At 47.5% G+C, this 26,319-nt stretch overlaps 10 protein-coding genes across 10 annotated transcripts; 6 read left to right on the top strand and 4 right to left on the bottom strand.

Moving 5' to 3' along the window:
• Nucleotides 1-687: 687 nt before the first annotated feature.
• N7500_004607 (uncharacterized protein) lies at nucleotides 688-2,391 on the top strand (the record flags this gene model as incomplete). Its single annotated transcript, XM_056675752.1, has 2 exons — nucleotides 688-1,021; nucleotides 1,100-2,391. The coding sequence occupies 2 exons, from the start codon at nucleotides 688-690 to the stop codon at nucleotides 2,389-2,391; spliced, it is 1,626 nt and encodes a 541-aa protein (XP_056530752.1).
• A 139-nt stretch (nucleotides 2,392-2,530) lies between these two features.
• Nucleotides 2,531-4,810, bottom strand: rglA (putative rhamnogalacturonase B; the record flags this gene model as incomplete). The annotated part of the gene is made up of 11 exons (XM_056675751.1): nucleotides 2,531-2,779; nucleotides 2,829-2,969; nucleotides 3,031-3,277; nucleotides 3,337-3,558; nucleotides 3,612-3,823; nucleotides 3,874-3,925; nucleotides 3,977-4,052; nucleotides 4,103-4,172; nucleotides 4,227-4,348; nucleotides 4,401-4,502; nucleotides 4,552-4,810. The coding sequence occupies 11 exons, from the start codon at nucleotides 4,808-4,810 to the stop codon at nucleotides 2,531-2,533; spliced, it is 1,752 nt and encodes a 583-aa protein (XP_056530751.1).
• A 2,387-nt stretch (nucleotides 4,811-7,197) lies between these two features.
• Nucleotides 7,198-8,011, bottom strand: N7500_004605 (putative nucleoside-diphosphate-sugar epimerases; the record flags this gene model as incomplete). The annotated part of the gene is made up of 2 exons (XM_056675750.1): nucleotides 7,198-7,702; nucleotides 7,752-8,011. 2 exons carry the CDS (start codon nucleotides 8,009-8,011, stop codon nucleotides 7,198-7,200), a joined length of 765 nt encoding a protein of 254 aa, XP_056530750.1.
• A 781-nt stretch (nucleotides 8,012-8,792) lies between these two features.
• N7500_004604 (uncharacterized protein) lies at nucleotides 8,793-9,050 on the bottom strand (the record flags this gene model as incomplete). Its single annotated transcript, XM_056675749.1, has 1 exon — nucleotides 8,793-9,050. One exon carries the CDS (start codon nucleotides 9,048-9,050, stop codon nucleotides 8,793-8,795), a length of 258 nt encoding a protein of 85 aa, XP_056530749.1.
• Nucleotides 9,051-10,203: 1,153 nt separating this feature from the next.
• On the top strand, nucleotides 10,204-11,830 carry cp8 (putative carboxypeptidase Y; the record flags this gene model as incomplete). Its single annotated transcript, XM_056675748.1, has 4 exons — nucleotides 10,204-10,770; nucleotides 10,818-11,178; nucleotides 11,217-11,701; nucleotides 11,759-11,830. The coding sequence occupies 4 exons, from the start codon at nucleotides 10,204-10,206 to the stop codon at nucleotides 11,828-11,830; spliced, it is 1,485 nt and encodes a 494-aa protein (XP_056530748.1).
• Nucleotides 11,831-12,716: 886 nt separating this feature from the next.
• N7500_004602 (SDR family NAD(P)-dependent oxidoreductase) lies at nucleotides 12,717-13,690 on the bottom strand (the record flags this gene model as incomplete). Its single annotated transcript, XM_056675747.1, has 4 exons — nucleotides 12,717-12,910; nucleotides 12,963-13,064; nucleotides 13,121-13,350; nucleotides 13,407-13,690. 4 exons carry the CDS (start codon nucleotides 13,688-13,690, stop codon nucleotides 12,717-12,719), a joined length of 810 nt encoding a protein of 269 aa, XP_056530747.1.
• Nucleotides 13,691-15,610: 1,920 nt separating this feature from the next.
• On the top strand, nucleotides 15,611-16,749 carry N7500_004601 (Peptidase S28; the record flags this gene model as incomplete). Its single annotated transcript, XM_056675746.1, has 3 exons — nucleotides 15,611-15,805; nucleotides 15,866-16,080; nucleotides 16,131-16,749. The coding sequence occupies 3 exons, from the start codon at nucleotides 15,611-15,613 to the stop codon at nucleotides 16,747-16,749; spliced, it is 1,029 nt and encodes a 342-aa protein (XP_056530746.1).
• A 46-nt stretch (nucleotides 16,750-16,795) lies between these two features.
• Nucleotides 16,796-17,368, top strand: N7500_004600 (Peptidase S28; the record flags this gene model as incomplete). Its single annotated transcript, XM_056675745.1, has 1 exon — nucleotides 16,796-17,368. The coding sequence occupies one exon, from the start codon at nucleotides 16,796-16,798 to the stop codon at nucleotides 17,366-17,368; it is 573 nt and encodes a 190-aa protein (XP_056530745.1).
• A 187-nt stretch (nucleotides 17,369-17,555) lies between these two features.
• Nucleotides 17,556-19,321, top strand: N7500_004599 (cytochrome P450; the record flags this gene model as incomplete). Its single annotated transcript, XM_056675744.1, has 4 exons — nucleotides 17,556-18,002; nucleotides 18,054-18,720; nucleotides 18,798-19,064; nucleotides 19,149-19,321. 4 exons carry the CDS (start codon nucleotides 17,556-17,558, stop codon nucleotides 19,319-19,321), a joined length of 1,554 nt encoding a protein of 517 aa, XP_056530744.1.
• Nucleotides 19,322-20,069: 748 nt separating this feature from the next.
• Nucleotides 20,070-26,226, top strand: N7500_004598 (uncharacterized protein; the record flags this gene model as incomplete). Its single annotated transcript, XM_056675743.1, has 2 exons — nucleotides 20,070-23,706; nucleotides 23,801-26,226. 2 exons carry the CDS (start codon nucleotides 20,070-20,072, stop codon nucleotides 26,224-26,226), a joined length of 6,063 nt encoding a protein of 2,020 aa, XP_056530743.1.
• Between the last annotated feature and the right edge of the window lie 93 nt (nucleotides 26,227-26,319).

Below are 26,319 nucleotides of genomic sequence, written 5' to 3'. Positions count from 1 at the left end.
ACAATTCAAAGAATCAAAAGTATTCTAGACATTTCAATCGATTTCATTTCAAAACGATATTTCAAGGATAAAACTAGCAATAAGTATTATTATCGTAATCTTGACTGGCTTTTATCAACTTCCCAAGGTTGACGCTTTTCAGGGCCTTATCGGTGCTTTATAACCATACGGAACCATCTCATGGTAAATTACACTATCAAAAATCAACTCATCCGCACCAAATACCGTATTATCTCTGTATTGTCATCGGAGACGGCCGACCCCCGCTCTCTCCCTCCAATAGCCGCCGTGGGCCCTAATCACCAACAAACTCCCTACAACCCACTACGACCGACTTCATGCGTCGGAGGAATCTCGAGAACATTCGAATCAAGCAGGGACAACCTTGGAATTCCCCACAGCGCGGGGCCTGCCCTTTCCGGGTAATATCACTTATCGCTTGGCAAAAGGTTGAAGAAACTAGACATATAAGCGTGTGTCTGACCCTCTTTTCTCGCCTTGATTTTGACTCGATCCTTCGGTCTTTTTATTTCCACAGTGGAGACTGATCTACATTTGCATCTATAATATATATCAAGACTTCTGATTCACTTTCTTTGTGGAGAGCACTATACAACACTGCACACATTCATCCTCAACTTGATCACCGCGACCAATAGTTGGCTGTTTCAATTATTCATCGACAATATGGGCTCAACAACGGACGATCTCTTTGATTATGCATTTACTGTCTATCGCGGTACATTCATTGAATCGATTCTGCCAGACTCGGGGTCGAAGCCTGAATTGTCTCGTAACCGAGGCGCATTATGGGTATCTGCTGCTGACGGCCGCATTCAAGGCTGGGACTGGCAAGCCAGTGATGATAATGCGTTCGCTGAATTGATGAGCCGGAATTACTGGGTTGATATCGACGCCGTGACGGCCCAGGGCCAAGTCAACGGTCATGGTTCAGAGATCAAAGTGAAGGTTGTTACCGCGAACGAGGAGGAAAATGAATTCTTCTTCCCCGGATTTATTGGTACGTATTAAATCTATCCCTCTAAACGCCACCCAAGTCCAAAGCCGAAGCCTTGATACTAACTACATGTCCCCTCAGACACCCACATCCATGCTCCACAATACCCCAACGCAGGCCTCTTCGGCTCATCAACACTGCTAGACTGGCTAGAGACCTACACATTTCCAGTAGAGTCCCGCTTCGGGTCACCACCTAATCCAAAAACGGGACACCAAACCTCAGCCGATCCCAGAGACGCACCCATCCTAGCCCAGCGAATTTACGACCAAGTAATCTCCCGCACTCTATCCCACGGCACAACCTGCGCCTCATACTACGCAACAACCCACGTCCCCGCCACAAACGCTCTAGCATCACTATGCTACATCCGCGGCCAACGCGCTTTCATCGGCCGCGTATGCATGGATAACCCCGACTTCTGCGTAGACTACTATCGCGATTTCAGCGCCGACGACTCACTCGTCGCAACCCGCCAGACAATCGAGTACATCCATGCCCTGGACCCAGAAGGCAATCTCGTTAAGCCGATCATCACACCTCGCTTTGCGCCCACATGCACAAGACCTGCATTGCAGAGCCTTGGCGACTTGGCAGCAAGTTACTCGCCTCCCCTGCATATCCAGACGCACATTTCGGAAAATATTAACGAGTTAGCGCTTGTTAAAGAGCTTTTCCCTGAGGCGGACAGTTACGCCGCTGTCTATGATAAATACAACCTCCTCACACCGCGGACGATCCTCGCGCATGCGGTGCATCTCACGGCGGATGAGAGGGCTCTGATCCGAGCGCGCGATTCAAAGATCTCGCACTGTCCAGCGTCAAACTCCGTGCTGGGGTCTGGCATTTGTCCTGTCAGGACGCTACTTGACGAAGGGATTACGGTTGGACTTGGGACAGATGTTAGTGGTGGATATAGTCCTAGTATCCTCGAGGCGGCGCGGCAGGCTTGTCTTTCTTCACGATTGCTGGCTCAATCGGCTCCGTGGCAAAGGGACAATCCTAAGGATGCGGATGGGAATGGTTCTGATGGACGGGAGAAATTGTCGGTGTCTGAGAGTCTTTACCTTGCCACGCGTGGCGGAGCGGCGGTTATTGATATGGCGAGAGATGTTGGTGGGTTTGAGAAGGGGATGTTGTGGGATGTTCAGTTGATTCGCCTGGGCGGGGTCAAGTTGACAAAGAAGAGTCCGCTGGATTGTGTTGTAGGTGATGGTAGTGCGGATCTTGTGCAGGCTGGTCCTGTGGGAAATGTGGACCTGTTCGGTACGGAGAGTTGGGAGGAGAAGATTCAGAAATGGGTCTGGAGTGGTGATGATCGGAATGTAAAGGCTGTCTGGGTTGGGGGAAGGTTGGTCCATTCAAGGACTTGAGTGGTGATGTATCACTTGGGGTTTTTGTTTATGTATTATTGGTTTGGGGGTTCCTGTACATATTTACGATGTCTCAATCAAATCCTTTTTTATATTTGAGATATCCTTTCCGATAAATAGGCATCAAGGCCACAGGAAGTTAAGTGACATCAGACAAGTGAAAGCCATCCGCACTCTTACTACTTCGAAAACTCCTGTTCTGCTGCTCCGCTGCTTCCTGAAACTCGGCCATTTGCCCCAAATGTTTACTGGAAGAGCTCCACGCAATCGAAAATCTATCGGCATAAGTCAGCTTCCAGCCAAAGGAGAAGATAAGCAGGAAGATAGTTACAAAGTTGGGACTCAGGTAAGTCTCTCCAGAGCTACCAGAAGCAACACTGATCGTGATCTATTGCAAGTTAGCATTATATCATCTGACTTTGCTCAAAAGTTCTTACAGTGTTAGTTCCCGCAACGATAGTTCCAGCCGGAATTGAAACATCGTAGACCTCGCCAAAACCTCTATACGCGCCGCGAGTCACGCCACGCGAGTTAAGGTTAGTCGGGGCAGCCGGGATGGAGCCGGCATAATTGTTGACCTATATAAACAGTCAGATGCTTGCCAACACTTGCAAAAGGGGGAATGTGGTTTCAACATACCACAACCTGGGGCCGGCCAGACGCAAAGGAAAGAGTGGTGCCAATTCTCAGCGTGGCAGCTCCGGTCTGCGAAGAAGATGCCGTAAATTTGATTGTCAAAGGGGAGTTCACGGATTTGAAGAGAGCCATGGGGAAAGAAGAGACCTTAGAAGTGCCGACTGTGTAGGTAGATGGAGACCAGGAAGACATGCGGGTGTCTGAGGGATGCATGCGGAGCTGTTTATCCGCGTTGAGGAAGCCGTTTGGTCTATCAAGCAGTCAATATCAGAACTGTACCATTTATGTATCCCAAACCAATGCACTTACGTGCCATCCCAATCTCCAATCTTAAAGACTGTTTTTCCGGTTTTCACAGACCCGGAGATACTCTTCGAAGTGGTTGATCCGGCGGTAACTGTCACCGAAGAGCTAGCAACAGCATATTCGCCCTGATAATATACCATGGTGTAGGTGCCGGGCTTCATGGCGGGGGAGGTGAATCCCCCAGAAGACGAAGCGTAGGTCCAGTACTGTGCGGCAGAATTATACCTGTCTGGGCTTTAGCTATCTACCAACCTCATTACGATCTGCATTGGACATACCAATGAATGACCCATTTGAAAGCAGAGTCAGCCCCAGATGCAGTTCCCTTAACATAGCCTCTCCCAGACGTGGGGACGTATCCTTTGATATCGAGGTCGGCAAAGAACGATGTGTCAATGTTGGAGCTGGGGGTACCGCTCCGGCTGAAGGTCATCGAGTATGGACCGTGCAGGCCCTGGCGATAGGTCTCGGTTTGAACGTGTCCGGAGTTCTATATAAGATAAGAGGCAGCTATTGATTTGAGAAACAGTGGTCACATACCATGTACCAATATAGGCCGGTGTAAGAGCCAACATTGTTCGTATTGATATCACTGGTACATATTAGCTTAAATATAGTAACAACGGATGGCTGTAGTGCTTACCGATGGAAAGGTCCGCCAGCGGATGTCTCGTATTGGTTTAAGATCATACACACGCGGTGTGCGCTTCCAGAGACACCTGTGCGTGTTATTTTTTAATCCGAGAGACAGGGGCAAACATTTTCTTACAGTGGATTTTGTCATCAATAAACCGTTCGCTGGAATAGAACTTGCTTCGCGTTTGGCCACTAACCAAGAACTGATATGTGTTAGCAGTATGTTTCACTCGGGGACAAAGGGTCAGTAAACTCACCACATCCTCTCCCTCAACAACACTACCACCTCCAATATTGGAGACAACGCCAAATGGCTCTTCGTTGGGGAGTAGGTCTGCATTCAGGCGCGCGATGTAACGAAGTTCTCCAATACTCGGCTCTAAAAAGAATTATGAGTATCGACACTACAATCAAGCACAACAGACACGAACCTGCAGTTGTGTATGTTGCCATATGAATAGTTGAATCTCCATTATGGACAACATAGTAATGTGTCAAGGTGGATGTTTCACATGTCACCTTAATATAATCGCCTATATTGATCAGCGCAATTTCTAGAAAACGAATTCTTTCTCAACGCACCGCTCTGACTCGCAGTCACAGTTGCGCTACCAAGACCCGATCCGATATGCGATGCAGTCGACTTGTATTGAAGCTCAGATCCATAGTAATTGATTGAAGTAATGTCGCAGTTTGTCCGGCTGACAGTAAACTTCAGGGGGTTTGAAGAGCCGGCATCAATTACATAGGAAGCACTGCTAGTAGTAATTCCGAAGGCCGCGGATGCCTGCTTAGCCCAAAGGGCTAGCGAAACAACGGCCAAGGACTTGAAAAACATCATGTCCTACGTGAACTGTAGAGAAATGTACTGGTGCCACGAAATACATGAAGGGCAAAAGATCATTATAATATATACGAACGAAATTCTGTTTCTTCATGCTGAAACTCTGCATGCTGAAAGGTGGAGATTTGGCAGATAGCTGGACCTCCGTTCCTGAAGAGTGCTCCGTGAATCTGGCCATACTTCCACCAATGCGTGGCGTTTCTGGTTCCTTGGCAGTTGGATGATTTCCATTTCAGGAATGGACAGTCTGCAGACTTGACGCAAAGGCCGCTGGTTGAAAACAACCACAAGACCAGCTCCTGTGAGGGGCGCAAATTCCCCTGACCAAATGCAGCTCGTAGTCTTATTCCACCCCCCTGCAACTCCGTGTGGGACCCGTGTGGGGGGATGGTTGTTTCAATGTCACGGGGCGCCTGTAGTAGTCAAGAAAGTTGATTCATCTTGAGACATCTTGAAGCTTGATGGATATCTTGATCTAAACGGGTAAACTCCCCGATCACTTTGATTCGACCAAATGGAAAGTATCATTCCAGTGTCCCGAGTGCGGAATTCGTTTTCCCGAAAGGCCGAGGGAGCTATTAAAATGTTGGATGTTCTCTAGAGGTTCGTCGATATGTGTATTAATTGTTTTTAAGGGAAAAATGAGCGACCGAACTGGATATACAGTCAAATCATCCTAGGGGCACACAGAACTAGCCGCCTTGGAATTTAGGCCAAACAAATCATAACTAACCATCTCCCAAAAATGAGGCTTATGTAGTTGTCTTGAGTGGGAAAGTCCTTACGACTTTACAGAAAGGAAATATCCAGGCGATCAAGAATATACGTAAATTGTGATTGGAAAAGAAAAATTCTCAAGCACGATACTGCGTGTAATCATTTTCTGCTTGAGGAAGGACTGATATTGGATGGATTTCCACCGTCGCATGTAGCAAACAAAGAAAGGACTGTGAGTTCCCGAGAAACTGGGTAATACATCAATGAATGTTACAAAAGTGCCAGAATATTGAAAGCCACAAATAGCAAACATGTCCCAATCCAGCATTTACAATCCAAATATAAACAAATGTGTCCCAGATGGCAACGCACCTACCGAGGCGTAGGAGCCGCTCAGACAAGTTGACCAAACACGCTCAAAGGCACGGCTGAGAAATGAGTAAGCTTATGTTTTAGGATCCGAGTGTCAAGAGAGTACTGACATGCCTTCTCACAAGCTTTTCTGCTCTGATGGAGCGACTGGCCTTAAAGTCCACACTCGGGGCCCAGGGCAATTGGCTGCCTACCACCTCCCCCTTTTTGTATACATTGAAGGCCAGCCGAGGAGTCTGCAATTACAGTAGCTAGAAGCATACTGCAGAGGGTGAGAATGCTGCCGAGTTGGAAGTACTTCATTGTGTATAGAAGAAAAGTAGAATGTGGCGTGGCCGTTCCAAGACAACAGCAGTTTGTCGCTTTATTTATATTCTTTATGGGGGCAAAACTTGCTGCTTGTCGTAAATAAGCATTAGGATATTTTTTTTGGAGGCAGCTTATTCAGACGAGTAGAATTCTTTATTGAGGTACACTTACAGGTCAAGATCAGCGTCCTGTGAGGCACGAACAAACCTCCGATCTCCCCGAAAACATGGGGTTGATTGGATAGCATTCTTCAAATCTATCTTACTCTATGGTAACAAAGAACAATATCACGTTGATGAGCGAAAATCAACGGGGATAAATACGCGTCTCATCGCTTTTCCTACCTAGAATGGGGCTCAATAGACGACATCGAATGTGTCTATCATCAGCATTAGGCTTGCTTTGGAATTTCCACGTTTCTTTTCGACTTAGGATCGCTCTGGTGTCTTTTTATGATTGGTGATCAAATTCCCATTTCTTTTTGATTGGTAGAGCACAGGGACTACCTCACATTTGACAGATACCCAACGGAAAGTTTCAAACCGTTATATGCTTGTTTCAAATATGGACGCCCTAATAGAAGGTTCGGTCGCTTGTGTGGCTTTGTAATTTCTCTCCGGCCGTCTTTTGAAAGCCCCCTTGAAATCTGAAGGGTGAAAGTGGGTATACTGGGTGCTGGTGCATTTTTTATGATGGGTGGAAACGGGGTATGCGCCTGAGAAAGACAGAGAAGAAACACCCAGGCTTTAAGATGAGGGCGTGACATATATTTTCGACAAGTACGGGATGAATGCCGGTATCCAAATTCAATTGCTTGGTTATACTCCTTGGTCAGCGCTATTTGGGATATGGGTAAAAGTAAAATTCTTGAGCTCATTCACTTAGGTCATTAAGAACGGATGAAGACAGAAAATAAAAGTGGACTATATTAAGTATTGCTGTATATACATACCAAGCGGTTCCTATCATGATAGTCCCCTAGATGCTCAGAGCCCCAATATTCTTCGCATTCCAAAGTTCTCAACGACGTAGCCTCCTCCCAATTTGAACACCCCTGGACCCTGCAATCTTCCTTCATAGCGTCCCATGGCCATCTCGGTCAAGAATGACCCGAGGTGCTGCGTTGGGGAATGCATCGACTTCATGAGATACCGTACCCCTGGTGCAAGCAAAGCCAACCCAGCTCTCGAGACAACTCCAGTCACTCCACTAGACGGGATATACGGTTTAATGGAATCGTGCGTTGCTGGATCAACGAATGCAGGCCTCACACTGTCGACACGGAAGTTCGGCTTTTGCTCTGATAGCTCCCCGAGAAGCGTTTCAGTGTTCCCTTTTACTCTCGCAAAGATCGGCGAAAATCGCCCAGGTGTCTGTGTGGCTCCTTCGCCGGATACATGGATAAATCGGAAGGGATGATTTGATGGCTTGATTGTGGAAAATGCGTTTGCAGCTGCCAGGGTATAGTCCTTAGTTATCTTCACGTATTCTCTATCAACTGTTAATTCTGATATTCATTTTTGGAAGCGACAACTCGTACTCTTTAGTGACATTGGTCTGACTTGTTCCCAGCGCCCAAACACATCCATCCGCATCTTTCAATTGATCAAGCAGCTCTGGCTTATATGATTCAAAGTCTTTGTGGGCAATGACATGAACACGTGGATCCTTTGCGTCTTCTGCCATTCGTACGGGGTTTCGGCTCAAGATCGAGATCTTGGACACTGCTGCATTTTTTAGCATAGCGTCGAGTACCGAAGACCCGACTAGCCCAGTTGCCCCTGTGAGAATAAGATGCATTTTGTAAATTATTGGAAATGTGAGGATTGATGTGAAGAGTTAATATCGAAGGATGCATTAGGAGGGAGCGTCTATTATATAACTACGAATCTTCTCCTCCGTTCTAAATTCCTAAGTCCGTTAGAGAGCAATATTTCTGCCCAGGACTTTGCGGCTGATGCTGACAGCACACTAGCCAGATACGGTTAGTGGAGAGAGTACTAGTATTTCAGGCAATGCTGATTGGTTCCGACCTCGAATGACTTGCCCTAACCGGATCGGGCTAAACAGAGATGGGTAGAGCCTCAGAGAGGACTTTTGTTTTATCTATTAGATCAGCTCAGTAGTGATGATACCTAGGCAGTTCCCGGCCAAACTTAAGCCACTATCGCTATGGGATGGTCTTCTTCAGTCCACAAGATTTGTCCTCGATCACTAAGCCAGGGGGGCAGCTGATCCCTAAATATAGGCTGCTCGTTGAGCTTGAATATGCGGTCCTCTCAAGTGCCTAGATTGAATTGTTCTCATATGGCCGACTATTATGAAATTTTCTGCAAAGTTCTTTACATTCTCTTGAAGTTTATCTGCTGTAGCTGTAGAAACGGGTTCCACCATACCGTTGTTGACATAACAGCGTACTATCTAACTAGGCGGCAAGGGGGTTTCTTTGCTGCAAAGGGTGCTTGGAATCCGTAAAATCTTCTGCACACAGACGCTTTGAGATGATGAAATCGTCTTCTCTTTGTGGTCACGAACCAAAGCATAATTCAAATATTGTTTTGGCTCGCCTAAATCCTTCATATCATAGAACTCTTGCGGCTTGGCGACGACTGAATATATGCCCGTTGTCTCCCTCATAGCCAACAAGCGTACCTTTCAATGCTCTTGGGGCTGCCTTCTGAGCCTGTGTCCGCTGAGCTCTCGAGATGTGGACGTAGGCAGTTGATCCCCACGGCCGGAGGTGCTTCGATGCCGGTTCTGGATTAGGAACATTGAGCTCTTTTCTCCAGTGAGTCAATGGTGAGACTTTGGTCTTGGGATTGACTAGTCGATTCGTCATATAAATTGTAGATTCAACTGTGTAGGGCCATATATTCTCTGGCGTTCCAGTTTCAATAATTATCGTATGCTGAATATCGTTAATGTAACCCCCGAATCCCTCCACAACACCGTTTGGCTGAGCTGTATAGCGGGTGGAGGGGTGACTTCGAAAGTCATTCCGCGCTTTGTTCACCAGTCGATGAAGTTCTTGAACTCTGTTCCGCCATCGATTCGCCAAATCCGTGGGTATCTGTCTGTGAGAAGCTTGATTTTTTCACAAATAGAAGTCAATTTAACGAAAGCTTCTCCTTTATTGGTGAGTGCGACACCTTCGATGTGATGTGTGGCATTGTCAGTGATGGGTAACCAGTACTTTTCTCCATTGGGCTTCGTAGGCTCATGACCTGATGATGATGAAGAAGAAGTTGATTATTATCTCTATTTAACTATACTGGGGAGAAAGAAAAAAAAGTAATAGGATACTGGGATCCTATTTATGCTACTGCCAAACATGGTCCCATGTCCTACTTCTTGCTATGTTTGATATATATATAACACGCATATAGATGCCTATGGTGTCCGACAATATTAGGTAGGGAAGCACACAACGATACATCATAGAAAATCGCGTTGGTTGGGGGTATATAACCCCTCTCCTCCATATTTCTTTCTCCCTATCCACTTCTGTTCTTTGTGAATCTCTTGCATCTGCCGGCCCCTAGCTGTGTGAGAAAAGGTGATATCAAGATCTCCTTCCAACGGCCGATTTCGGGAATTAAAAGGTAGAAAAATAGAAATGGGTTGCGAATCAATTTGCGGTGTAGACCACCCGGTCATAGTATTTGCTTTTTTTCAGTTAAATGTTCAATGTATCCACTTACGATATACCCCAGAAATATCGGCGGCCCAGAATCTCATGTGATTGATTCAGTCATGTTATCTACACGCGCGAATAATCCCTGGCGAAGTTATTACGCTTGAAGCCTCTTCCTGCGCTAACAAATTCGTCATACACAGCCCTTCGCTTCCGCCTAACCCCTTTACGATGCGTGCTAGGTTAGGTCCGAACTCCGAACTCCGACTTTTCAATGTCACGCTGACCAACCACCAATATATAAACCACTTTGCCATTGTTGACGTTGCCTCTGGGACAAATCTGAATCATCACCAAAATGTGGAAATTTTGTCTTGCTACTTTAATCAGTGTAGGCTATGCCTCACAAACCGTGCTCCGACCGGAGCTCTCGGCGTCGGACTTCACTACGTTCCGAAGTACAAATTCACCCCATTCGATACGCATCCGACAGCAAAATGAGTCTATCTGTGCTGCGGGCTCTGCGCAGTATACAGGATGGCTAGATATTGGCCCCAAGCACCTATTTTTCTGGTACTTCGAAAGTCAGAATGACCCTGACGCCGACCCGCTAACGTTATGGATGAATGGTGGGCCTGGGAGCTCCAGTATGCTGGGTCTCTTCGAAGAGAATGGCCCATGTCTGGTCAACAAGTACGGAAACGGGACTGTTCACAATGAATGGGGCTGGTCTCGAAACTCCTCGTTACTTTTCGTTGACCAGCCAGCCGATGTAGGCCTGTCCTATATTGACGAGGGGTATGAGGTCGCGCGCGATTCCCAAGAAGCTGCAGTTGATATGCGCCGTTTTCTCCAAATATTCGTATCAGAGGTCTTCCCCAACAAACGCAACTCGCCTTTCCATATCTCCGGTGAATCTTATGCAGTAAGATTAGCCTCCTGTCACTTTGTACGTACCACTGACACATTCAGGGCAAATACATCCCCTACCTTGGGGCAGAGATTGTGACTCATAACCTGCAATACCCCTCTGAGCCCCAGATCAACCTCAAATCATGCCTGATAGGTAATGGCTTTATGTCATCCAAAGACATCACTTTCGGGTATTGGGAGACACTTTGCACGACCAATCCCGGCGTTTCTGAGCCCGTGTTTAATAAGACCCGGTGCGATATAATAGCTGCAAACATGCCGCGATGCATGGACCTCTACGATACTTGCAACACCAATCCTGATGTTGTACTATGTGATGCTGCATATTCTGTTTGCTATAAAGGGATTGTCGGGTTGTACGAGGATGAGAGCAAGAAGGGTGGCCGTAACCGCTTTGACAGTAAGATCTTCCAATATACTATCAATGAGCCACTTCAGCTGACACAAGGGAACCAAAAGTCACTGCCCCGTGCTACATTGACGAGATATGCTACGAAGAAGCAGGCTTTATCGAACAGTATCTGAACTCCACCGTGGTCCGGGAAGCAATTGCCCTACCGGAAGGGGTCAAGGGGTACACATTGGAGTCCACCGCGGTGGTTGACGCCTTTGCAACAACACCGGAGGCGATGAAATCTTCATCCGACCAGATCAATTTCCTGCTTTCCCATGGGGTGCATTTCCTGGCCTACCAAGGAAATCTTGACCTGGCTTGCAACACAGCAGGAAACCTCCGGTGGGCTAACTCGCTTGCCTGGAAGGGACAGACTGAGTTTACATCAAAACCGCTGCTTCCTTGGACTTCAATTGTCGATGGAAGGAATGAAACCGTTGGCACCGCGAAAGAGGTTCGTGTGCAATTAGAGGGCCAGACAGAGGCAACGCGGTTTGCATTTGTCACAGTCAATGGGGCTGGTCATATGGTGAGTTCATCGATCCAGGCATGTTAATTCGAGCAGGGGCTAATGGTCATATAATAGGTTCCCCAAAATCGTGGTGATGTGGCACTGGACATTTTGACCAGATGGATTGCGGGTGATTCTTTTGCTTAGTTCTGGAATAATCAGGGGTTTGTAGTTCTCGAAGGATGGAGTCGCTGTTGTACTGTCTTAAGAAAGACGCCCTTATGCATCTGGTGTTATGCATTCCGGGCCCTTGTTTCTCATAGACAATAGACACCCTAAAATTAATATATATGTGTCAAATCATATTCTTCAAATTGGAACAATGCACTTGTGTACCTAGTCTTTATTCTTGCGACCTTAGTCCTCCTTGTGCTTAATATTATCTCTCTGGAAAGGACCGGCGATTCCATTTGTCTAAATATGTTGTACTGACACTAGAAGGAACATCCGACTCGATGTGATCAGTGACGCTTGCCCAGTTACTGAGGATGCTGTTTACTTCAATTTTGTTTGGCAAACACGGGAAGCATTCCCCTTTCCCTCGTTTTAACTGGCAGGCTCAACTCAGGAGATAGGTAGGTATAAGCCTTAGAAGTAATCCGATACTGTGTGTTCCTTTGGCTAGTTGCTTCTCAAATACTAGAATCCTTGATTTTTGGCTTGAAATTATCAGGATTTTCCAATTTGATGAGATCTCCCGAGCGAATAGGCGCTATTGCTCTAGCTTGATGAGGCACAGTGTTGTTTTGACCTAAGCGAGGACGCCTTTTGCCACTGAGAAGATCGAATGAACTACTCGCCTCATGAACAGTAAAGCTGAGTCTTTGGGTCCAAAGGTGATGATGACTATACCTTCAGAATATATTGACTCATCTTCTTATTTGCATCTATTGTACTATTTTCTAATTTTCATGTTACTTTGTTCACGATATCAAACTTGAGAACATGATTCAAAGCTCTTCAACATCTCTGCATTGGACTGCAATCACAGCTAAAACGACGATACACCGTCAATACACTAACAGTGGGCTATTTAACGAACAGTATATCCACCGTCAACAGGAAGACAAACACCAGTCAGCCAGTTGGCATCATCACTTGCGAACATAACAGCTAAACAAGCAATATCCTCCGGCAGTCCGGGCCCTTTCAGCGGATGGCGCCTTCGAAGGTCCTCCAAAGGAACCGAGTTGGCGACTGTCTCTTTGAACATAGCCGTTTGAGTATCTGAGCTTTTGTTAGTTGGTGCTTTTGTCGAGTGCAGAGCCAATCGACTTACAGCCAGGACAGATGGCATTGATATGGATATTATGAGGGCCATAATCTAGAGCAATCTGCCTTGTGAGACTGCTGACAGCCCCCTTTGACGCACAATACGATGCTATCTCAATTGTCAGCAACACTCAGACTAACATACCAAGAAAATATAAAACCCACGAAGCTCCGGTCCACCGACCATACTCATAATAGAAGAGATATTGATGATCCAGCCCCGATCTCCGGAGGGATGAGGTTCTTGCGCCAGCATTTGAGCCAGAGCATACTTGCAACCCAGGAACACAGACTTGGCGTTTATCCGCATCGTCGTTTCCCAGATGGTCTCATCAGTCAGATGCAGTAAGGCAGGCGTCCGCGACTCCAGGCTGATACCAGCATTGTTGACCAGACTAAAGATCAATAGTCAGAGGATTTATTCAGGCTCTTCAGTCTTGGAGTTTGATACATGTCCAGTCGTCCATGTTGCCTCACCGCAGATTGAATCAAGTTCTCCATCTGCACTGCATCCCCAACATCTGTCTGCACAAAGCTCGCCTGCCCGCCGTCTCTGATGATCAGATCGTGCGTCGTGATCTCCGCCTCCTCTTGGGATCGCGCAGTTGGTGTTAGATCGGCACATATCACTTTTGCCCCTTCTTGGGCATAGCGAATGGCGATGGCTCGTCCCATGCCGGATGAGGACCCGGTGACGATGGCAACTTTCTCTTGTAGGCGAGATGATTGCGACATGTTTGCTTAGATAGTTCACGAGAAGTAGTAGTTCACGGTGAGATGATACTGAGGAAAGAGGGGTATGGTCCGTGTCAGATGCCCTGGCTTTACACCCTGGCAGTTTATTGAGTTGGAAACTGAGCCGAAGTAATCGTGGAAGTCATTTACCCTTAATAATACACAGATTACATCTTTGATTGTTGCGGGTTGCTAGGACCTGTAGACTATATTCGTAAATTGGGTTCGGCCCGATTTTTATAGCCGAGAAGTATGGGGATACGGGAATGTAAATAGAAAGCCTGCCGAAAAGTCTCGCTTCGCCTTCCTTTTTAGGGACACAAAGTGGTCTGTCTGCCATTCTTGCTCTCGCTACGATGTACTTCAGGTGTGGTTAATTACATATCATTATTCCGAGAATGATAGCGAGTTGAAAGATGCGCACAATGTACAGCCTTGGAATGTGTGTGTTTCCTCTGCTGGCGTATATTACCGCGTTGGATATATACAAGACAGTAAGGGGTAAACTGTTGTGCATCCTTTTACGAAGTTCATAGAAGCATGTGTTAGGCTATGATAACAAATCGTTCTTTGAATATTCAAGTTTGCTGAGTTCAAGGCGGAGCTTAGGCTGACCAGCCTGAGGTTGTGTCTATATCTCAAGGGACATGTAAGTTCAACCCCAACCCTCATACGGAGTACAATTTACCATCTTCACACAGCCAGTATGACAACATTGCGTCTACAGTTATTTTCCGACCTGCTTTGGCTTATCTGACCGGACGTGTGTCACATTATAACTTGAAGGAGGAAAAGAGGAAAAGAGAAGGGAACAGAAGAGAGGAGGGGCTAGGTGAGCGGCCCGGAATTCCCGAGATGGAGAAGTGCGTGGAATAATATTTCCATGTCAATCAATCTCAGCCACAGTACTCCGTCCGGAGAACAATATTTTTCTATAGTGCGGGCTCTTTTTTTCAACCTGGTCTTGACATTCCGGACATTCCACTATTCCTGGTTCTAGACATGATTCTGACAAGCTCATGAGACCATGATAATGTGCATAGAGTAATTAGAGGCAGAGATACGAGGCTAATTAAACAACTAAAACACAAACAATAATACTAAGCTCCGGCTATTGTTCGGAGTCCGGTTGACCATTGCTTCTCTCAAGGACCAATAATAGGCTCTAATCCCATACCCGGTTTCGGGATCCACCAGGCTTGGAGAAGACATCGCGTGGTGCCTTTATTTGGGTAAAACTTGATGCGGAAGTGGTTGCTCAGCCTTGGAGAAACTCAATGTATTGCATTCGATAACCACCATCTCCGGATTTTAGGAGGTCATCGCTGAATCTGTCGATCGCATTCCTGCCGAATTGGGAAGTGATAGTCAATATGAGCTAGCAGCATCACTAACGCAATGCACATGCACAATTATACGATAGCCGGAGGAGAGGGCTTGTTGGCAATCGATTTGACGGATAAAAATGGAAATTCTCTGATTAATACGAGACTTACGTCTTAATTCTGTTAGGTAGGTTACATCCAACTCAAACACCCCAGAAATTAGACCCTGCGCCCTCTCGTCCCAGGTCATACAGACACAGCTACTGGCCGCACGCAACGGTCATGTCTCGGCTGTGCCTGCGCAGTTATGCTCACCCGACTTTGATCCTATCGGGTGCCCCGAATCCACAATCCGTCTAACGTTCTGGACGGCTATAGGCTTGCCATAAACGCAAGCATATTGCTCTTATCGTATTGTTCTCGGGGTAATATCCCAATGTACTCTGATTTGCGTTATCGGCACCTTAACAGTAGCTCATCTCCGCAGTGCATATATATATTGCGGGACGGACCCAGGCGTAAAGACCATCGAAAGCTGCTCTGTGTCTGTGTATCATTGACTGGGTTATTGGGAGACTCCTAAGCCACTGTTAATATGCATTTTTCTACTGCTGTTCTGGCTGCGCTGTCCGGTACAGCTGCAGGAATTGTAACATCACCATTCAAGCGCGATCTGAAGCTTTCCGCTGAGCTAGGCATTCACCCGGACATTCTGCTTAATCACAAGACTACCGTACATGCTGTTGCGAGTGCCCAGCTTGATACGACCATCGAGACGGAGTGGGCTTCGGTATGTGTCTGGAGTTTTCCAAAACGCTTGAAGGCGGATGTAAATTCTGACAATTTGTAGCTCCCAATTGATCACAGCGACTCTTCGGTTGGTACTTACAAAAACCGCTACTGGGTGTCCGAACAGCATTACAAAAAAGGAGGACCAGTCTTCGTCTACGATGTCGGTGAGGCAACGGCTGAATATTCAGCTCAAACCTATCTCGGTAATTCCACTACATTTTTTTATAAGCTGGTCGAGGAGTTTGGTGGAATCGGCATCGTTTGGGAGCACCGGTTTGTGTCCTCGCCCATGTAAAATTCCGAACTCAATTAACACTAAGTAGATACTATGGGGAATCTCTTCCCTACAACGTCAGCATAGACACAGAGCCTGAGCACTGGCAGTACCTCAACAACAAACAGGCATTGGCCGACCTACCATTCTTTGCGGAAAAGTTCACTCGTGCAAATTACAGTGACGTGGACCTGACCCCAGGCGCAACTCCATGGGTTATGGTCGGAGGCTCGTACTCTGGTATGCGATCTGCGTTCACTCGTCACTTGTATCCTGACACTATTTACGCCGCCTACGCTTCCTCTGCCCCCGTGGAAGCACGGATTGACATGAGCGTCTACTTCGACCAGGTGTATGACGGAATGGCAGCAAATGGTCGTTTGAACTGCACCAAGGACATCAAGGCTGCACTAGAGTACATCGATTGGCAACTCTCAAAGAGCAAATCGTCCGCGGCGGCCATCAAGCGCAAATTCCTTGGCGAAGGGGCCGAGAAAAACAGCAACGGCGATTTCTCCTCCGCGCTTCAGACAATTTACTGGTATTTCCAGTCTTATGGCTTCGGTGGTGGCACAGGCAGTCTGGACTCATTCTGTGAGCACATGGAGACCGATCCGGAGACTGGCAAAGCGGCACCCCCCACATGGATTCGCCCCAACCCGGGGTAACAAGTATGCCGCGGATCGATATGCATCATGGCCGGCTTTCGCGCAAATGACCAATAAGTATTTCGAGACAAACTGCCGGAAGCTTGAAGCCAGCGAACCGCTTGTGTGCGATCTATCTAAGCCTTCTTCCGAACCGGACACCATCAGCTGGACATGGCAGTACTGCACTGAATGGGGATACTTCCAGACCAACAACTTTGGACCTCACTCACTGCTGTCAAAATTCCAGACTCTTGATTACCAGCAGGAGTACTGTAACCGTTACTTCCCTGAGGCTATCAAAAAAGGTCTGTTCCCCAAACACCCGCAGGTTGAAGCGACCAACGCGGAGACGGGCGGATGGACTATTCGTCCGTCCAACGTTTACTGGAGCGGCGGACAATTTGATCCTTGGCGTACTTTGTCTCCCCTTGCGGCTGGTACCAGGTTAGCCCCGCAAGGAGTGACTCTCACAACGGAGATCCCCAAATGTAACGTGGAGACGGATCAGAGCACGGTCTTTGGCTACATCATGCAGAATGCGGAACATTGCTTTGATTTCCGCACGACGTTTGCACCGGGTGCAATTTCCCGAGGTTATTTTACCACTGCCTTGAAGGAATGGCTTGAATGTTTCTGAGATCGGCATGGTCTGATCCCATTTGGATTTTATTAGTTTGACACTATTCCCTTTTTGTATCAGCTTGCGATCCCACTTTCTCTCACGTGGAGGTCTACCGAGGCCATGGACATATATCAACCTTGCTGTTCCTATATTTGATGACTTATTGTTTCTGTCCATGGAGATATCATTTTAAACAAAAAATATGTCGGTCAGCCCTATAGTTGCCTTGGTTGCGTTGTCTGCGGCCTTACTGGTCGTCCGCTACTTCTTACAACTGTACCACCACCGTAAACAATCCCAAGCTCTACATTGCAAACCTCCCCGTTTGGGCTCCTCGAGTTTCTTCGGTATTCCAGGTTTTATTCGTTTGACCAAGGCTGCCCGTGAAAAGCGTTGGATCGATCATCTCTATGAGGAATATGCTGTCTATGGAAATACCTACCAACAGAAATTCCTGTCTCGAAATATTTTGACCACTATCGAACCTGAAAATCTCAAGGCACTCCTCGCTACCCAGTTTAAAGATTTCTCTCTTGGGACAAGACATCAACAATTCTACCCACTTCTGGGCGATGGCATCTTCACCCTCGATGGTGCCGGGTGGTCACACGCGCGGGGACTATTGCGTCCGCAATTTACTAGGGACCAGGTACACTTGAGTGAATGTTCACGGTCATGCACACATGGTTGACAATTATAGGTCGCCGATCTCACCATGCTGGATGATCACATCTCCAACCTGATTGACCTGATCCCCAAAGACAGAAGCAATTTCGATATTCAGCGCTTGTTTTTCCTGCTCACCATGGACTCAGCAACGCACTTTCTATTCGGGGAATCGGTCAGCTGTATGCTCCCACCTTCTGAAAAGGCAGGTGTCCTGGAAAGCTGCGCTGTAGGCAGCGCCCAAGGCTTCGCCAATGCCTTCGGGACCGCTCAGGATTATCTCGCTGCACGGAGTCGCGCTCAGGGCTTGTATTGGGTTGTCAACCCCAAAGAATTCCGCGAGGCAAACCGGAAAGTGCACGAAGTTGTCGATCATTATGTGAACCTCGCTCTCCAGTCGAAACGTAACCCTGACAAGAAAACCACCGACGGTCGGTATATCTTCCTTGAAGCCCTGGCGGCCGACACCGATGACCCCAAGATTCTACGCGATAATATGCTCAACATTCTATTGGCGGGTCGTGACACGACAGCTAGTTTGTTGAGTTCAACGTTCTTTTACCTTTCCCGTTACCCCAATGTGTGGAATCGGCTGCGTCGCGAGATTGTGGATATTTTCGGAGACGCAAGGAATCCGCGGTCGGAAATTACACAGACCAAGCTGAAGGATATTGCTTATCTGCGATATGTGTTGAATGAAGGTGTGTTGATATTGCACTGAATATTGCAGTGGATACTGTATACTCCGTCGACGAAAATGCGACTAACTCCACCCCAGTCCTTCGTCTCCAACCCCCTGTGCCTATCAACTTCCGCGTTGCAACCAAAGACACCTCCCTACCGGTCGGTGGTGGGGCAGACTGTCAATCCCCAGTCTATGTCCCCAAGGGCACCATGGTTGCCTACAACGTCTTCGCTATGCACCGCCGGACGGATCTTTGGGGTAAGGATGCAACTACTTTCCGGCCTGAGCGCTGGGAGGAAAATGCTAAGCACGGCTGGGAATATCTGCCTTTCAATGGCGGGCCGCGTATTTGCCTTGGTCGTAAGTTGTGCATATGCTTGTCTTTCGCTGGAGAGACGATAGTGAAAACTCTTTGGAATAACTCACTAACAATAAAACCCTTAGAACAATATGCTCTCACTGAAGCGAGCTACACCCTCGTTCGTCTGATGCAGCACTTTGATAGTCTCGAAAACGCGGACCCCCATCCTCGACAAGAACCTGTGAAATTATCCAACCTTACCATGTCGCATGATCTCGGCGTGCCCGTTCGTTTGTATTCTTCCGATAGGATTTAGGTTTTTTTTGTGTCTCTCATGATTGAATGTGTATATGGATATTCTAAGGGAAGGATTTCTGTTTTTGATGCTTTGATTTTATGGCTGTAAGGATATTTCGGTACTCATCTGAGTCATCTTTTGTATGTTGTGCCATGAGTTGGTTTCAAATTATTGCTGGAGCATATGAATAAATCACCCTCGTCGGATATCGAAGTCCTTTGGTACCTTTGGTTTGTCTTTTTGTTGGGTGGGAACCCTAGGGTTTAGATCACCTAGATGATACTTGCTTCCAGACCTCGGGACATCGTTTCCTAGCCTGATACATTTATGCATATATCACTGGTATTCTTGTACCTTATCCTATTAATATTTGTAGGAATAAATTCATTATATATACTCAATCTTTGACCCTGACAATGAAACAGTCCGATATGCTGTATCCCTTACCGGGTCCTAAGTCAGAATTCATGGATGTCATATTCCCCCGGCTTGGCAAAGGGGAATAGGCGGAGTAGAGCCCCAACGGTTGTAAGAGCCTCAATGTTTGCCTGAGCTGGGCTGTGTAATGCGCTAGCAATGCGCCAGCGTTGTACTCGCCCTTGGCAAAACGGGGGCCACAGGTCTCAAGGGCTCCCTATGATCAACCTCTGAGGTCGTCTTCGCTTCTTAATTTCTACAAACATCACAAGTGGACAGAGTATTGTGTCTTCCTCAGAAAATCCCGAAACAAACAACATGTCCACTTCGCCAGAGAACGAAGAAAATGATGCCATTCTGGTTGGCCCAGACGACGTTCGTGACTTCAACGTGGACAACGTCCTTCCTCTCCCCTGCCAGCGACATCGTTAAGATCAGAAAATGGCTTCAGCCAACCGCATATGATCTCGAACGAAGTGAATACTCCAGGCATCGTCTTTCACATCTCGCTGGGACAGGAAAATGGCTCACCTCCACAACAACCTATCAAAGGTGGTACCAAGGCGAGGAAAATGGAATCCTGTGGGTTAAAGGTATTCCAGGCTCCGGCAAGTCTGTCCTGGCTGCTTCGATTATCAACCAACTACGAAAGGATGGCATTCCAGTTATCTTCTTCTTTTTCCGACAGATCATTGACGCCAACCATCAGCCCATGGCGGCATTGCGGGACTGGCTATGTCAAGTCCTAGACTACAGCCCCCCACTCCAGGTCAAGCTGAAGGAATATATGGAAAACAGACGTGATTTAGCCAGCTTGTCTCCGAGCGATCTCTGGAGAGATCTTAAACTGGCACTGGTCGCGTTCCCCAGGGTCTATTGTGTCACAGACGCCTTGGATGAGATGGACCTGGGGAATGATGAGTTTCTCCACAGCTTGGTCAGATTGGGACATTGGCGCCCGTCGAATGTCAAAGTTTTGATCACTTCACGCCCAGTATCGATAGTGGAGAATACGCTTAGATCATTCTCTATTCCCCAGATTCGATTGGAAGAGTCTCTTGTCGATCTCGATATCGCCTCCTACGTACAATACAAACTTCATCACTCATCAATCTCCCCTGAATCATGGAGTGTCATAGAGGAGGCTATCCCCGGTCGGGCGAATGGGCTCTTCTTGTATGCCAAGCTTTCAATGGATGCATTTCTTGAGCCAGGTGCCGACGCACATGAAGTTCTCAAGGCTTTACCGGCTGATTTGAATGTGATGTACAACGACCTTCTGCGTGAACATGCGCGACGCTCGAATGTCCCAGAGGACTTTCAACTACTTGTCCTGCAGTTTGTGACCCATGCCACACGCCCACTTCGTCTTCTCGAAATAGCTGAAATGGCAAACACAGTACAAGCTTCTGCAAGTCGCAGTCTAAAAGAGACGAAAAACCTAGTCCGGGCTGCTTGTGGTCCGCTGCTCGAGATCCTTCCCGATGAAACAGTCTCGGTTGTTCACCACTCATTCACCGAGTTCTTGAAAGGGTCCACCCGTTCAAGTGAGTTGGATGATACGATATATCCAATTCTCCAACCGGGCTCAACAAACAAGTGCCTGGCTATTGCGTGCCTGGCCTATCTCCGGTCTGGGTGCTTAGTCTATCAAGAATTGGAGGAAACATCCAATGTATATGAATATGGAAATCCTAAGGCCAAAGAGCACCTAGAACTCAAACTACGGTTTCCGTTCTTGATGTATGCAGCTGATGATTGGTACACTCACATCCGCCGCGCAGTCTCAGCGGGGGTGGATATGTCGAGTGTCTACGCGATGCTTGATGCCTTCGTTGGGGACAAGCGGATGTTTGCCGCCTGGCGAGTTTTATCATGGCCGACACATGAAACCCGGGGCGTCACCGCGCTTCACGTCGCTGCTTGGGCTGGCTTAGATGAATATGTCGCATACTTACTTGAGAGGGGAAGTAACATCGAAGTGCGAGATGATTGCCAAAATACACCATTATACTGGGCTGCCGCTTCCGGTTACTCCGGCGTGGTACAGTTGTTGCTTGCCAACGGAGCTGACCCCAACGCGGAACAAAACCAAGGGTACAGCTCACTACATGTGGCAGCTGAAAGGAATCATGCAGCAGTGGCCAGACTTTTACTTGCTGCTGGCGTCAATCCACTCACTCCCAAGATGAAGGATGAATATGGTGATAGAACGTGTGGGAATTCACCCACATCACTGGGACATACGCCTCTGATGTATGCCTGTCATCATGGCCATTTCAATACGGTAGCCGAATTCCTACCTTTTCTGAAAGACAGTCAAGTGTATCACCGAGCCCTTTACTGGGCGGCGCATCATCGGCAGTGTGCGGTGGTTGAGTTGATCATCCAATATCCAGGTGTGGATATAAACGGTAAATACCGAGGAGACACCGCTCTTTTTATAGCCTGCTTGAAAGGAGATGAAAAGACTATTGATGTTTTGCTGCGAGCGGGAGCGGACCCAAACATATATTGTGAACAGGCGGGAGATGAATTTTGCCGTGGAGTAGATCACACGAGTTATTCAAAAAGTGACGAGGATCAAGAATGTACAAGGGGTTATACTGCTTTACATGCTCTTTGCCAATCCTACAGAGATTTGCGCACGCCAGAACTTTTAACGGCATGTCTATATTCTCTGCTTCAAGCAGGGGCTGATATTGATGTGCGAACTCCTAGGGGTCAGACGGCTCTGCACTTTGCCTGCGAACACCAAAAGGCAGATGTAGTGAAGATCTTGCTTGAAGCGGGTGCCGATCCTGCGGCAGAGGACGATTCTGGGGCCACGCCATTACATAAAGCAAGTTATAAGGGTGCAGAGCTGTTTCCTGTGCTTTTGAGTACTGGGGTGGTCGATATCAACAAAGTCACTGCCAAGACTGGGAAAACTCCGTTACACATTGGGCTTGAGGGGCTTTGGGTGGAAAACACACTTACCTTTTTTGAATTTAATCCTGACGTGAATATCCCCGACGCCAAGGGCGATAGTCCATTGCATTATGCTGTCGCAGCGTTTAGGAGCGACTATGATGAGATTCTTTCTCGTGTCTTTGATACCTTGATATCTCTGGGCGCGAATCCAAATGCGATGAACAATGAAGGCAATAGCCCGTTGCACACGACGAGGGAGCAGAGTAGCCCACTCATTTCCAAACTCTTGAATGCTGGTGCAGACCTTGAAGCTCGAAATCATGACGGCCAGACAGCTCTTTTCAAACATGCGAATAGAGATGAAGAGCCTTTTGAAACATTAATTGCTCTTGGTGCTCGCCTGGATACGCGTGATTTTGATGGCCGAACCCTCTTGCATCGTTGCTGCAATGACACCAATCGTTTGGACCATCTGATAGGTCTCGGCCTTGATCCTTTGGCCACCGATTATCAAGGAAATTCGCTTTTGATGGAGGTTGCAGCTACTGAGAGGTACTACACGCATCCTGCTATCATGGCGCATCTAATAAACCTGGGCTTGGACATAGATATGCCAAATCATCGTGGCAGAACCACTTTGCACGTGCTGTGTGCTAGGGTGGAACTTGTCACTTACTCATTCTCACTAGAACATACCCTGGATTACGTCCTTGGAGTCTGCAAGAACCCGAGTCCCAGTGATTGTGATGGTGTTCAACCTTTGCACCTAGCCGCTACAATATCAGAGTCCTACGTTGTCAAACTTCTCAATGCCGGTGCGAACATGTTGAAGGTAACCCACGAAGGGATGTCAGTGCTCCATATCGCAGCTCGAGCCCGTCAGCCGAATATTGTGGCTCTTTGCTGCTCTAGGCTATCAGCGCTTGGAGTACAAGACAAGACTGCATTTTTGAACAGGCAAACCAAGGATGGAGAAACAGCCCTTCACTATGCTTGCCGTTCGGGTCGCCCTGAGACCGTTCGCACATTGCTCGAAGCTGGCGCAGACCCCACAATATTGGACATTGAGCGCCGTTCGCCTTTTTAGAGCATGTGTGCAATTTGAAATAGAAGAAAAACTATGGAACGGTCCTGAGAGAATACCGCAGAGGAAATTACTCCATGCAGCTGGTGTGCTGGTCAACGATCATAAAAGGCCGTTCCTTGTCCCTCCTCGCAGAGATGAGAGTGAGGATTGCAACCAACAAAATGCCGAGCATGATACAGTGCGGCTCGATGAAATTCTGGATCTTCTTGTTGGTCATGGAGCCCTCTCACCAGGAAAGGATTGCTTTCGTGGTGCGTTGGATGAAGCTATTTCAAATCGGCTCGAATACACGGTGGACTGTCTCTCACGACTACAATCTCGGCTTCCCGACTCAAACCCCTGCCCCATCGAGGGGCTTAGTTACGCCATTTGCAAAGGCCGCTCAGATGCGACAAGAGAAGCGTTCAGAAAGTACGGCGGATTAGAAGATTGTCACGATGATAGTTCTGAGTCTTCTAGACTCGATTACGCCTACATGCGAAACTTGGTGTTCGCCAGGCAGTACGATTTGTTTGAAGAGGGGATGAAGAGGCTTAATAAATCCAAGCCAAACTACTCTACAAGCTCTTTATTGCATTTTCTCGTGGCTTGGGGCTACAGAGACCTACTGGATCGTGTATGCATTAAGGATGCTGCACTGAGTCTTGATGACCACAAATGGTGTGAAGAGGTATCAATAAGACTAGGCGAGGATCTTGTGGAGCCTCTACTAGTCACTGCATGCGATCGTGCTTTGCCCAACATGGACGTGGTGGAACTACTTGTCGAGAAGGTCGGCGTCAGTCTAGACGCGCATTTCATGAGAAACTCCTTATTCAGATCTTCTATTGTGGCTGGAGGCGCACTTCATAGGCTCGCTCTGGGTCACAACTGGTGGCATGTTCATCAAGCCTTGCCATATTTGATTCAAAAGGGCGCGAATCTTGATCTACGTGATGAACACGGAGTGACCCCGTTACACGAAGCCCTGCATACTCGCTTCGAAAGAGGCCCCTTCCTCAGAGATGCGGCAAAGCTTCTCATTGAGAGCGGAGCAGATGTCAATGCCGTGGATTTCTTCGGAAATACATGTTTGTCAAAAGCCGGAGGTGATCTAGAGATGACCAGACTGCTCATGGCACACGGTGCCCATATAACCGCAGCTGCCATATTCTCTGCGATCGAAATCGGCGAGGTTGAAGTACTCGAAACATTGCTATCACACGGTGACTACGCAAATATCAGGCGATCTGAGCCAGTGATTCCTCGACAAAAGAGCGATTATGACGCCAGTATTCTTGATTCGGAGGTCTCGCCTCTCCTCTTTTCTAGTGTTCCTAATCTGCGATACACTGAGAACTACTTTACAAACCGACGTGGATGTCTGAGAGATTCGGCCAGCGTTTCACTCGATAAGCGAATCATGGAAGTGCTGCTCAATCATGGCGCAGACCCATTTACTACATATGTTGGAGGAATCTCCCAGAGATGGGGTATGGGGTGGCAAATTCTCCCACACTTAGACGAGCCCGATCTCTCAAACCCTGACATTGAACCCCCAAGAAACACTGTTATCCATCAAATTTTGAAATCAGGGCACTTGTTCTGGCCATTCTTTCAACTACCGTCATTGGAGCTTGAACGGCGTGATTCAACTGGTTGCACATTACTTCTTGCAGCTTCGCAGAGTGCACATGCACTGCATGAGAAGATGGATTTTGTCGAAGGCGGTACAACCATTGCAAAAACGATTTTCCAAGAGCTCATAGACCGCGGCGCCGATGTCATGGCACAAGACAACGATGGCAATACTATCCTCCACCATATTTGTCCTCCGAGAGGTTCCTTCCTATATATCATTCCTTTGTGGGAGGACTCCGATTTGTTGGAAACCCTGTATGAAGTTGTCATGAAAAACCCGGGCCTTGTCCATCTGCGCGATCGGAAAGGCGAATCAATATTTCACCGCACCTTGGCGCTAGAAAACTTCGATCTTATTGATCCTCTTCTCCAACTGGGGGTTGACCCTCTCCAGCCGGACTCTAATGGGGACACCGCGCTTCATCATTTGGCTAAGCATCTCACGGAGGATGAGCCACTGGCTCACTTCAAGCGATTCCTGGAATTGGGCGTGGATATCAACTCCCGAAACCACCATGGCGACACACCTCTCTTCAAATATATCCAGAACGGCGTAAAACTTCCTACCTCCAGCTGGACTGAACGATTTGAGAAGGAAGATGACCTCACCGAGACTGTCTTCGACTTTTTTGAAGAGGCTGGTGCTGACTTCTTGGCGCAAAACAATGTGGGCTCATCATTGCTCCATTTATTGGCATCTAAGAAGGAATATGATGATTATAGTGACACATACCCGTACAATGTCGTCCGACGATTCAAAATTCTGATGGGTCGCGGACTTGACCCTATGTTGGAGGATGTACACGAGCGAACAAGCTTGGATGTTGCTGCTGTTCATGGCAGTGAGCATATTATGAAATTATTTGCAAGAAAGCCGATGGATTAGGGTGAACCTGATGGAACGAATAGTTAGGGCTATCGCCATGATCTGAGTGGAATCTCAATGGTTGTAAATAACCCCTTCTTTAAAATATTGCGC

This window comes from Penicillium coprophilum (genome assembly GCF_028826855.1).
Source record: "Penicillium coprophilum strain IBT 35676 chromosome Unknown utg000004l_segment0_segment0, whole genome shotgun sequence".
Taxonomy (NCBI): Eukaryota; Fungi; Ascomycota; class Eurotiomycetes; order Eurotiales; family Aspergillaceae; genus Penicillium; species Penicillium coprophilum.
This window is presented reverse-complemented; position numbering and strand designations above follow the sequence as displayed.